General features: G+C 45.7%; 1 protein-coding gene across 1 annotated transcript; it reads right to left on the reverse strand.

The window, feature by feature from the left end:
• Positions 1-340: 340 nt before the first annotated feature.
• Positions 341-9,817, reverse strand: qsox2 (quiescin Q6 sulfhydryl oxidase 2). Its single transcript, XM_071472349.1, has 13 exons — positions 9,799-9,817; positions 8,660-9,064; positions 6,374-6,474; positions 6,252-6,300; positions 5,996-6,101; positions 5,799-5,889; positions 5,480-5,625; positions 4,614-4,766; positions 4,396-4,525; positions 4,090-4,212; positions 3,793-3,943; positions 3,495-3,683; positions 341-3,091 (listed from the first exon to the last, which is right to left on the reverse strand). Exons 2-13 carry the CDS (start codon positions 8,892-8,894, stop codon positions 2,547-2,549), a joined length of 2,019 nt encoding a protein of 672 aa, XP_071328450.1. The 5' UTR covers positions 8,895-9,064; positions 9,799-9,817; the 3' UTR covers positions 341-2,546.
• Positions 9,818-11,250: the final 1,433 nt, after the last annotated feature.

An 11,250-nucleotide genomic window follows, 5' to 3' on the forward strand; every position in this document is an offset into this window, starting at 1 on the left:
AAAAAGGCAGAAAAACTATTCATGTCACAACTCGCCGTAATTAAAGGTCAAAATGAACTGAAAGAAGAGAGTATTTCAATGACAAATAATTGCTATGGCAACCACAATTTAAAAAACAGAAAGTGAAATTTAAAAATCTAAAATTAAAAATATCAAATCATTTGTTCATCAGTTTGAAACTGAAAACTTAAAACATTTCAACTTAAAGTTTGAACATTTGAGATTTTCCTTTAACATCGTCATGACACACGTTTTCTTTTTCCATTTACATCTCAGAATTTCTCCGTTTCTGTTTTGTCAATCAATTTTTATTCCTTCCAACATATGGACACTGACAAGATTCAAAATACAAACTGGTATTTTAATTGGACACAAACACATTTCTTATTCACAATACAGCATCACATTGTTTTCAGTCTTTCAGTTTCATTTCATTTCCTCCCTCAGAGACAAGTGAGGAGAAATCACACACCAACTTTTACATCTGGGACTTGATGACAATTTCATCTGAATTTGTGTGAAGGTGTGTTTTGCTGACGTCACCTGTCCAACAGTCACCTGTGTTTTTCCTCCTGTTTGATCCAAACTTGTGAATGGTGTCACTGTGATGTCATTACCACGTCTCCTCTGCAGGTGACTGCTGCTGTCAGTCAGCATTAGTACAGTCTGAAAGTCCTGGAAAAATCTGGAAAGTTCTGGAATGATCTTCAGAAAAGCCCAGTTTCCCTCTCACACTGAGGCAAATGTCGGTGGAGGTGACGTCTCCTCTGAATAAAGTGTCAGCTCATGAATGATGGTTTCATGTTGATAATCAGACTCATCTCTGAATTTTTCATCAGTTGAAATAAAGAATCAGAGATTTTCTCTACACACACAGTTTGTTTCTCTTCATGTGTTTGAATCAGTGTCAGTGATGAAGATCATCCTCCACCTGACAGGTGTGTCACGTCCAGGTGCTGACTGCACAGCATGATTACTGCACAGGTGTGACCTGGGCTCGTCACAATAAAAGGCCACTTTAAAATGTGCAGTTTTATTTTGATAGAATGTTTATCAGACACTGACCTATGTGACTACAGGTGTGTATTTTTTTTGGGGGGGCGGGGTCAGTATCTGGTGTGACCACCTCCTGCAGTGTGACACAGAGTTGAACAGGGTGTTGATTGGTGGATACTGACAGGAAGTGGATCACGCTGTCATACACATGCTCAGTGGGTCACATGACTGCTGAGAGACAGTGTGGTTGGATGAAGTGACCGGTTACATTCAACATGTCAGACACACACCTGTCAACACGTGCAACACCTGTGAACTGTGTTGTGACAAAACGGCACATTTTAAAGTGGCCTTGTATTGTGACCTGCCTGAGGCTCACCTGTGCAGTAATCAGCATGTGGACAGGACTCACCTGTCAGGTGGATGGAGACAGATTTAAACACAGAAACAAACCCTCTGTGTGCAGAGAGCCTCAGATCTTTCATTTCATGAGTTTATTCTGTTTATATTTGTGTTGTTGTTTGTTGTTGTGTGAAGCTCACTGTCATATTTCCTGTCACTGGTTAATGTTTTCTCAGTTAAAGGGTCTTTACTGAAAATATTTATGTAAAAAAATATAATGTTATCACATTTTCTTTAAGTCTGAACCTGAACTTTAAACACGTCGACTGACACACCTGTGCTTCCTGTTTCCCATCCTCGAACTGTCCAGTGATTTTACATGATTCTGTTTCTCATTAACACGCACGAATGCACGCACGCGCACACACAGAGGGAGGTGGAGCCTGAGAGGACAGGTGTGTCGTCCATCAGAAGGTGAAACATTTGGCACAAAGTGAACTCTCAGAGACTCTACTCAACAGAACCGGTCTGATCCAGTTCAGTCCCAGTCTGCTGCTGGTCTCTCATCATGTCCACAAAACCCAGTCCTGAGGGTCCAGGTCTCACAATCCAGTCTGGGTTTGATAAGTTAAAATAAATAAATCCAGACCTGAGAGTCCAGAACAGGTTTAAAACTGAGTCTATAAATACATTAAATCCAGACCAGGTCCCACCTCTGAGCCACTGAAATCAAAACCAGTCCAGCCCTGTCCAGTCCGGTCTGGTCCGGTCTGGTCCGGTCCAGGGCTGGTTGTGACTGAGAAACTGAACCTGAACAAAAACAATGAAGATTAAATCTGAAAAACGAGACCAGAGACTCAGGAACCAGGACTGAAGGAGCAGTCAGACCGAGATGTGCTCGACATTCACCTCCATAAAAACCGCCCCTGAAACAGCTGAGACCTGGTCTGAGCTGGGTCCAGGTTCTCATGATCCTCTGACAGAAGAGTGTCTGTGTTGATGAGCAGAAGAGACAGAGTTCAGATCCTCCACTGGGACCTCTGACCTCTGACCTCTGACAGTGTGTGAGGTGGTGAACCCAGGACACAGGGATCTGGTTCTCGAGTCTTGGTGACATAGTGAGGACGGCTGGGGCCAGCGGGTAAGGTTAAACCAGTTTGGTCCGGTATAAACTGGTCTGGTCTGGACTTGATGTGGTCTGGTCCGGCTCAGACGTGGAGGCGGGAGTGTCGCAGCTTCCACCTCCTGGATCGGACTTTGAAGAAGAAGAAGAGGAGCATGAGGAAGAGGCAGGAGCAGACGTACAGGACCACACACAGACTCATGTCCACACTGTTGAAACCCAGACCCAGGATCCACACGCCTCCTCCTGCCCCTCCCCCTCCTCCTCCTCCAGTGTGCCCCGTCACCTCACCCCTGTCCTCCCCCCTCTGAGCCTGGTGTCCCGGTTGAGGCTCCAGCTGCTCCTTGGGTCTCCTTTCCTCCTCCCTCCTCTCTCCTCCTCCTCCTTGGGGTTCCTCCTCTGGCTGGCTGGTCCGTGTAGGATCAGGGTTTGGAGGAGGTGCGGGGAGTCGTGGGGGAGTCAGGGAGTATTTGGGGGACAGGTTGGAGGCTCCGTAGTGATGTCGGAGGAAGTGGAGCACGTTGTCATAGTTCCAGACGTGGACGCCATTTTTCTCCTCATGGCAGGAGGCGCAGAGGGAGGGGCTCGGCCATGGAGCTTTAGGGAAGAGGGGGTCATCGCTCAGAGAGCCTGGGGGGGGGAATTACACATTCCCATGAAATACACACACACATTATTGCACTACATTCCCCATGTCTTTATTATTATTGTAAATATCCCACATCTTTGTTGTAAATATTTTATCTTAAATTTATTTAAATTTTTAACTTGTAATTCTACCTTTGATTTGACTTGAAGTCTATTTATGTTACTGTTTGCACAAAACACCAGCACAAATTCCTTGAATGTGGAAACATATTTGGCAATAAAACTGATTCTGATTCTGATTCTGATAAAGGTGTTGCCATCGTAAAGAGTCCCGGTCATGTGATGTTCTCCACATGTTCACAGCTGTTTTTATTTGTGTGTGTGTGTGTGTGTGTGTGTGTGTGTGTGTGTGTGTGTGTGTGTGTGTGTGTGTGTGTGTGTATACCAGCCAGTCTGTAGTTGACCATGTTGTGTTGGTTCCACAGCCACAGTATCTGCTGCTCTCTGCTCTCGACTCTGTCCATGCTGACAGCGGCCGCCTGCTCGAAGTGTCGACCACACTCCTCACAGCCGAAGAACGTCCTGATGTACTGACGCATCACCTGCAGCACCGGCGCCACCTCGCCCTCCAGACCTGCAAGATATTCACAGTCAAAGAGGAGAAATCAGAAACCACACACACACACAGATCTACCTGTGTGTGTGTGTGTGTGTGTGTGTGTGTGTGTGTGTGTGTGTGTTACCTGTGTTTTCCAGTGCGGTGGGCGTGGCATCATGTTGGACAGTCAGAACATGAAACAGAGTCCAGAGGGAACATGGGTAACCTCGAAGCCCCGCCCTGCTACCCTGACAACCAACCCATCGAAGCTCCGCCCCCAGGAACACACCTGAGATCTGGAGAGGTAACAAGAAGTCAGCTGCTGCTCTTAGTGTGTGTGTGTGTTCAGTTTGTGTGTGTGTGTGTGTGTAGTTTGTGTGTGTGTGTGTGTGTGTGTGTTCAGTTTGTGTGTGTGTGTGTGTGTTCAGTTTGTGTGTCTCACCCTCATCTTGTTGTCCACCAGGTCCAGGACGGCCTGGTAGGGGATTCGCTGCAGTGGCAGACTGAGCAGCCAATCAGAGAGAGTCTCCATCAGCTTCACCACTGAGCCCCCACCTGGGTACAGCTGCACAGGTGGAGAAGATGTTGAAAACCTGGTTTACTGATATTTCCAGAATCATCAGACTCTGATGATCCAGAAAACAAATCTGTCTGCTGGACCAGGACTGGACCAGGACTGGACCAGGACTGGGTTTCCACTGACCCCCCCCCCCGACTCAGATCTGTCTGCCCCCTCCTCTGTTGTTACCTTTGCAACCAAAGTGACAAAGTCCTTGAAGATCTTCAGCTCCTCCCCCTCCAGGGTATTATGGGTAGCTAGCTCGACCCTCAGCAGGTAGTGAAGGGCTGACTCCAGATCAGCTGTGTATACCTTCGACCTACAGGAGGACAGACAGGTTTACTGATGATCCACTGACTCTGAACCGGAGCCGGGCCGAGCCGAGCTGCTCTGACTGAGCCTCTGACCTGTCGAAGTCTCTCCAGGGCTCTGTGCTGTGCTTGTCTGGCAGCGCCCCCACCTGACCGACACTGGAACTGCTGCCATGTGACTTCAATCTGCGCTGAACTCCTGGTAATGTCCTCAGCAAGGAGGAGAAGAAGAAACGCTGCCGCTTCTGACTGAAAGACCAGAAGAAGAAGAAGGAGAAGGAGAAGCGTAAATATTCTTCCTGTGTCTCATGAGATGGTTGTGATGCTCGGTGCTTCCTGTAAAACATATTGTGTGTTGTCATGATTCAATACAAACTTCATGAATATAAAGTGTCTGTGCTGATGAACCAGGATGACGACGTCCTCTCTTCCCCGCTCACAGAGCTGAGATAACGAGCATCAGTGTTCAGGAACATCAGGACAGTGTTGAAGACACATTCTGAGTTTATCATATTGAAACAATAAAAACTTGTAACTCTTCTTTGTCTCACTTCAGCTTGTTCACATTCAGTCAGACTGTCTCATCACCAGCAGCAGTGATCAGCTGTGATCAGCTGTGATCAGCTGTGATCAGCTGTGATCAGCTGTGATCAGCTGTTGTCTGCAGTGTATCACTTCGTCTCTGTTTCACTGTGATACTGGAGGAAACTGAAAAACAGGAGGATTCTCAGTGAAGTTCTGCAGCCTCCGTTTCTCTGGAGCTTTATTGTGGAGGGACATCAGAGAGGCTGATATCCTCAGGAAGTGATGTCACACTGGATCAGATCAACATGTGGTTCAGGTCTGACTGTTAGGAGGAGGGGGAGGAGGATGTTTGACTCTTGACTTCTGTCTTTGTCCTGCTACATCGACATTCAGCAGTAAACCAGTGTGTATGTGCGTGTGTGTGTATGTTCACTCACACGTGCAGGTGTGTGTGTGTCCCGTTGGGGTGCAGCAGGTAGATGGAAGGGAAGGTTGTGATTTTCAGAGCATCCAGCAGGGGGAGCTCAGAGCTCAGAGCTCTCTGTACCGCTACACCTGAGTACTGCAGCAGGTCCAGGATAACCTGACACAGACACACACACACACACACACACACACACACACACACACACACACACACACACACACACACACACAGTTAATGGAAGGTTAATTTTGTCCTCAGTTCTGACTCAATAAAACTTTATTTATCTTTTGATTCAGATTAAACTTTATTATCTTTTGTTAATGTCTCACCTCACGTCCCACATATGAGTCTGGTTCCTCTATGATGATGGCGGTGTAGTGATCTGACCTTTGACCTAACAGAGGCAGCAGCTCTGCAGTGCTACAAAGAGAGAGGGGGAGAGAGAGGGAAGGAGAGAGAGCATTTACTTGACTCCTGTGACAAATCATCATCATCATCATAATCAGGTTCTGTCAGGTTCTGGTACCTGTATGGTTCTAATGGAGGACAGTGATCAGGCCGGTCCAGTCTGGTGTGGTTCTGCAGGATGTTCACCATCAACTGTCTCACTGACTGGATCTGTCTGTCTGCACCTGGACACACAGGTGGATCATCACCACTCATCACCTGTCCTGAGCCCAATGGCTCACAGTACTCATTACTCATCAGTACTCAGTAAGTATTCTCAGCTTCATGTAGTTACAGTATCACAGTAAAAGTACTTCCTGTGGTACTGGTCTCACCTCTGTAGCTCGTCCCTCTGTCTGTCTCTGCACTGTGCGCCCTGAAATACTGCAGACGACAACATGAGTGATGTCACAGCAGAAGCTCCACCCACTGAAGCTCAGGACAGACGGACACTTACCTTGAACGTCGGGTAGAACCTGATACTGAACTCTTTACACACGTCGAAGTTCTCCTCCTGAGCACAGTCCAGAACCGCCACACTGATGGCCTGCTGCCAGTCTGGAGGGGGGGAGGGAGAGAGCATCACTCCTCCTGACTCCATGATCCATATGCTCATTGTAAAGACATCTGGAGGATCAACACAGCTGCAGCTTGTTTTCCAGAGTGTTAATATGTCCCCCTAGAAACACAGTACAACATGGTGAAGGTCCCTACCCACGTTTTCACCTAGGAACCTTCACCATGTTGTACTGTGTTGCCTGGGGGACACATAATGATGTTCACATACAGACAACAGAACACTGTCTCCAGATGTGGATGTGAAACACATCAGAGGGCACATCAGGGCGGGAAAGTCCCCACAGGTTAAACTCAGGTGAGTTTAGCAGAACACAGAGACTCACCTGGAGCTGAGAGGGTTAACCAGCCTCAGTGACCTGGACTCTGTGTGTGTGTGTATGTGTGTGTGTGTGTGTGTGTGTGTGTGTGTGTATGTCTGTGTGGTGTGTGTGTGTGTATGTCTGTGTGTGTGTGTGTATGTGTGTGTGTGTATGTGTGTGTGTGTGTCTGTGTGTGTGTGTGTCTGTGTGTGTCTGTATGTGTGTGTGTGTGTGTGTGTGTGTGTGTGTGTGTGTGTGTGTCTGTGTGTGTGTCTGTGTGTGTGTCTGTGTGTGTGTGTCTGTGTGTGTTGTCTCCAGCTGTCTGTCTCTCAGGGTTCAGGGGTCATGGGGGTCTTTGTCTCTCAGACGTCCTTTGACTCTGACAGCAGGTCCACATAAAGGGAGCAAGTGCATGTGTGTGTGTGTGCGTATGTGTGTGTGTGTGTGTGTTTGTGTGTGTGTGTATGCAGCAGCTGGTCTCTGGTTGAGTTATTCCCCAGAGATATGAACTCAACACATTTTACACTCTGACCAATCAGCTGCCTCCTCCTCCGACCAATCAGATGACAGGTCAAATCTGACAAACCTTCAACTCTTTATTTTACTTCCTGTTTTTATATGATGCAACAACAAAACTAAAACAACAGTAACGTAAAAATACTGCAGTACAAGTCCTGCTTTCAAAATCTACTACAGTAACAGTGCACAAGTATTCTCAGTTTCATGTACTCAAAGTATCATAGTAAGAGTACTTCATGTAGTTAAACTAATATTGATCATTGATCAGTTATTGAAATCAAACTTGTGAGAGGTTTAATGATGAAATGTGTCTCTGGTGAAACAGCTCAGAGACTGTAACACAACAAGGACACACAACTACACACTGCCCTGTGTGAAAACCACTGGTTTGTCCTGATTTTTGTATAGTTTTTACATAATCTCTTCATCTGAAAAGTAACTGGTAAATCAGCTGTCATGGTTGGATTAACATGTTAGGAGGCCCCTGGGAAAAAACCTGCTGTGGGCCCCCATTGACCCCCCACCCATCCCCCTCTGAATATAAACCCCGCCTCCAAGGCCCCATGAAATCCTGCACAGACCTGAACATGTGACTTTGTGGAGGTTTCCTCAGGAACATGCTCCACATACAAACCAGGTGATAAGAGGCGGTTACACCTGGGGCCTGGCTCAGGACAGCACCTGAGAACCGGCTCATTCAGGGGCCCATATCTTTAACTTCACACCTGTCACCGTTCACACTGACGGGCCGTGTGTCCCTCTCAGTCGTGCTGGAGCAGAAATCCTCACTGAGTCTGTTATTTGATCTGTTCATGTCTCAGGTGACTCAGGTGTGACTCAGAGACCTGACTGAAGGAGACATCACCTGCCTGTTGCCTGGAAACAGGAGCTTGTTCACCTGTAACAAGCACGCAGCTGGTTTCAGCCAACAGCTGATGTATTCAAACACTAATATTGAGTGTTTATTCAGATAAACTTAACCTGAGCCTCCCTACAGAAGATACTGTTGGGTCACACCAGCCGTTCTCGAATGGAATCACTAAGAGTCAGAACTTCATTCAAAAATCTGCTACTTTTCATCTGCTTCACAAACCTTATACCATATCAACGGCGTGAGCTTTGTTGACATTTCATTGTAATTAAAAGTTGATTTCTGGATTGTATTAACGCCGAACCGAAGGGGGTTCCTGACAAACCCGAAACCAAACCGACTTATAACGCAAGACTTCGCATTTAACTAGAGGCCAAGTAAAGAGCGTGATTTTGAATGGAGTCTGGTGTTCCTGATCACAAAGAGGAAGAGGAAAGCGGACAGGGAACCAGACCGAGTGCGTTCGATGAAATACCTTTGACGTCCTGGGCCAGGGCCCTCCATGTGCTGGAGTACTGGATGCAGTGTCCGCACCAGGAGGAGAAGAACTGGACCAGCCACGCCGAGGACGAGTTACTGATGGTGGACTTCAGGCTGCTGCTGCTCAGGATCACCAACGGGTCCTCCTCCGTGTACAGCCGGGCTGCGGCTCCCAGACACCCGGGGACGAGCCAGAGGGCGACCGCCGCCTTGAACCAGAACCGGAGCATCGCCGCCGTGCGGGGAGAGACACACCGAGGGCTCGAAGGTTTCTGCCGAGAACAGGCGGAGAGAGCCGGACAGACATGAGCGCGGAGCCCCGCTGACAGAGACGTGTGTCCACGGGAGCAGCAGGAAGGACAGACGGCTCACTCCCAACGAGTTCCGGGAGACGGAGAACCTAGAACAACCGGGAGAACACACAGAACAAATGGTCACTTCGATCAAGTCGGAGACAGGGAAGAGAACAGCTGAACGGGAGGATCGATTTCTCCGATCGGTGCAGGGTGTTATGGTGACGGTTTGGAGGAGGAGCTTTTATTTCAGGTGAGTGACTCGTGTTTGAAGAGACGATCTTTTTCAAGCTACGACTGACGCATGACTGACGTAACCACCGTGTTGAGTTCAGTTTTCCTCGGAAATCTTCGTGTCGAGTGAGAAATTGACATTGCAGTTCTTTTTATTCCTGAACATTTAAGGTGCAAACACTGTAAACTGGTTGTATTGTAGTTTTCTCTATATACACTGAATCAGTATTACTTCTGTGCTACAATTTTAGAGCCGAAATGATTAATCAATTAATCACAGAGTCCATCAGCAGAAATTAACATGCAACTATTTATAGGCTTTTCAAGCAAAAATACCAAATATTCCTTAAATCCAACCTCTTCATTTTGTGGATTTGCTTTTAGTCAATAATTTCAGGGTCTTTCACTCTTGATCAAACAAAATGAGCTATTTAAAGACATTAGCCTGGCATTTAGGAAATTCTACCAGGTATTCATCAGTATCTCAGAAGATTTTAGGTCTATGTATTTTGCCAAAAAATATTTTGCCAGAAAAATCATCTTATTTCCAAAATAAGATCTTTTTGTCCCAGAATATTGGAATATTAAACTTTTGTTTTCTCCTTACCACAACAGGCTTTCCTGTTTTTCCTATGGTCCCTGAATACAGCTGTGCTCTCTGCTGTCTCCTGCAGGCCGACGGTTCAGGGGTCCGTGATGCGTTCATGGAGCTCTCCTTTTATAGAATAACAGAGATATGATCATTAACTTTTCATGCATAAATGATGAAACAATGATATTTTTAATTTAACTGGGTCCACTGACAGTCAGTCCGTTACCTCCTGTCAACAGTTCAGTGCTCTGATAAAACCTCTGAGTTCATGAAGTGTCACAGCAGAAGCTAGAGAGGACCCTGGAGTGTGAGTCTGTGTGAGTCTGTGTGAGTCTGTGAGACGTGTCCAGTCAACTGAGCTCCTCAGAGCTGCTCAGGCCTGTGCTGACAGCGTGTTGCCTTCAGGGCAGACAGACTTTGTGGCTTCAGCTTTCTGTCACAGTTTGGTTAAGTTTAGGCAACAAAAGTACACGGTTAGTTTTAGGATCATGGTTCAGGTTGAAATAGACCCTTTCACAACTTTGACCTTCTCCCATGTGCTTTGAGGATTACCCATAATCCTTTAGCTACTACTCAGTGCAGGTACAGAATTACAACAGCAGGTGACACAGTTGTCCCATCTAACCTGAAACCTTATATCTGTTCAGTGAATCTAATGAACTCATTTCAGAGATTCACTGTCTGAGATAATTTACTGTTTAACCTCTTAACTTCCAAAAAACGCTGATCTGTCTGATCTGCTACTGAAACTATTACTCATATTTTTTTTAGATTGTAACACTATAAAGAGCCATTTTATTCTGGATAAAACTGGTGTTAACACTGTAATACTGTTATAAAACACAAACTACACAATCATGTGACTCACGGTGATAACAGTGATACTTTTCAAATTAAAACTGGTTCAGCTTAACAGCATAGAACTGATCTTTGCTGTAAATTTACTTTTCTGCTTTGCAAATGAATAAATAATTATAATTTTTTATCTTCAAAATTCCTCAAAGTTAAACTGAAATGTGTCTAATGTACTAATGGATGGAAGAGTTTTTAATATTATATATTTAATTTTTAAAACATATATTTGCCTTACTATGAGTTGGACTTCAGAACTATTATGTTAAACTCTTGATCTTTTGTGTTTTAGTTCATATCATTGTTCAGAGTTGTCATTTGTTCCGTGTTCAGTTAAATAAATAAATAAATAAAAAAATGATTACATGAAGAATATGCTGCTAATCTGTTGTGTTGTAATAAGAAGAAACCAGACAAAATGTGGCCAAACGTTTATTTTACCAGCAGACTGTAGTGTATTAAGCCGCATGTTGTGTAGGTTTATATACACGTCTGCTGATTGGGTCCAGCTGTGACGCACCCAGAGAGAAAACAGGAACAAAACCGTTTCACACTCTCGACACCTGTTTGATGCCTTTTTAAATGAGATGCGCTTATATAATAAATATGTGAAAT

This window comes from Trachinotus anak, unplaced genomic scaffold (assembly GCF_046630095.1).
Source record: "Trachinotus anak isolate AG129_WGS33_773 ecotype Australia unplaced genomic scaffold, CSIRO_AGI_Tana_v1 ptg000038l, whole genome shotgun sequence".
Taxonomy (NCBI): Eukaryota; Metazoa; Chordata; class Actinopteri; order Carangiformes; family Carangidae; genus Trachinotus; species Trachinotus anak.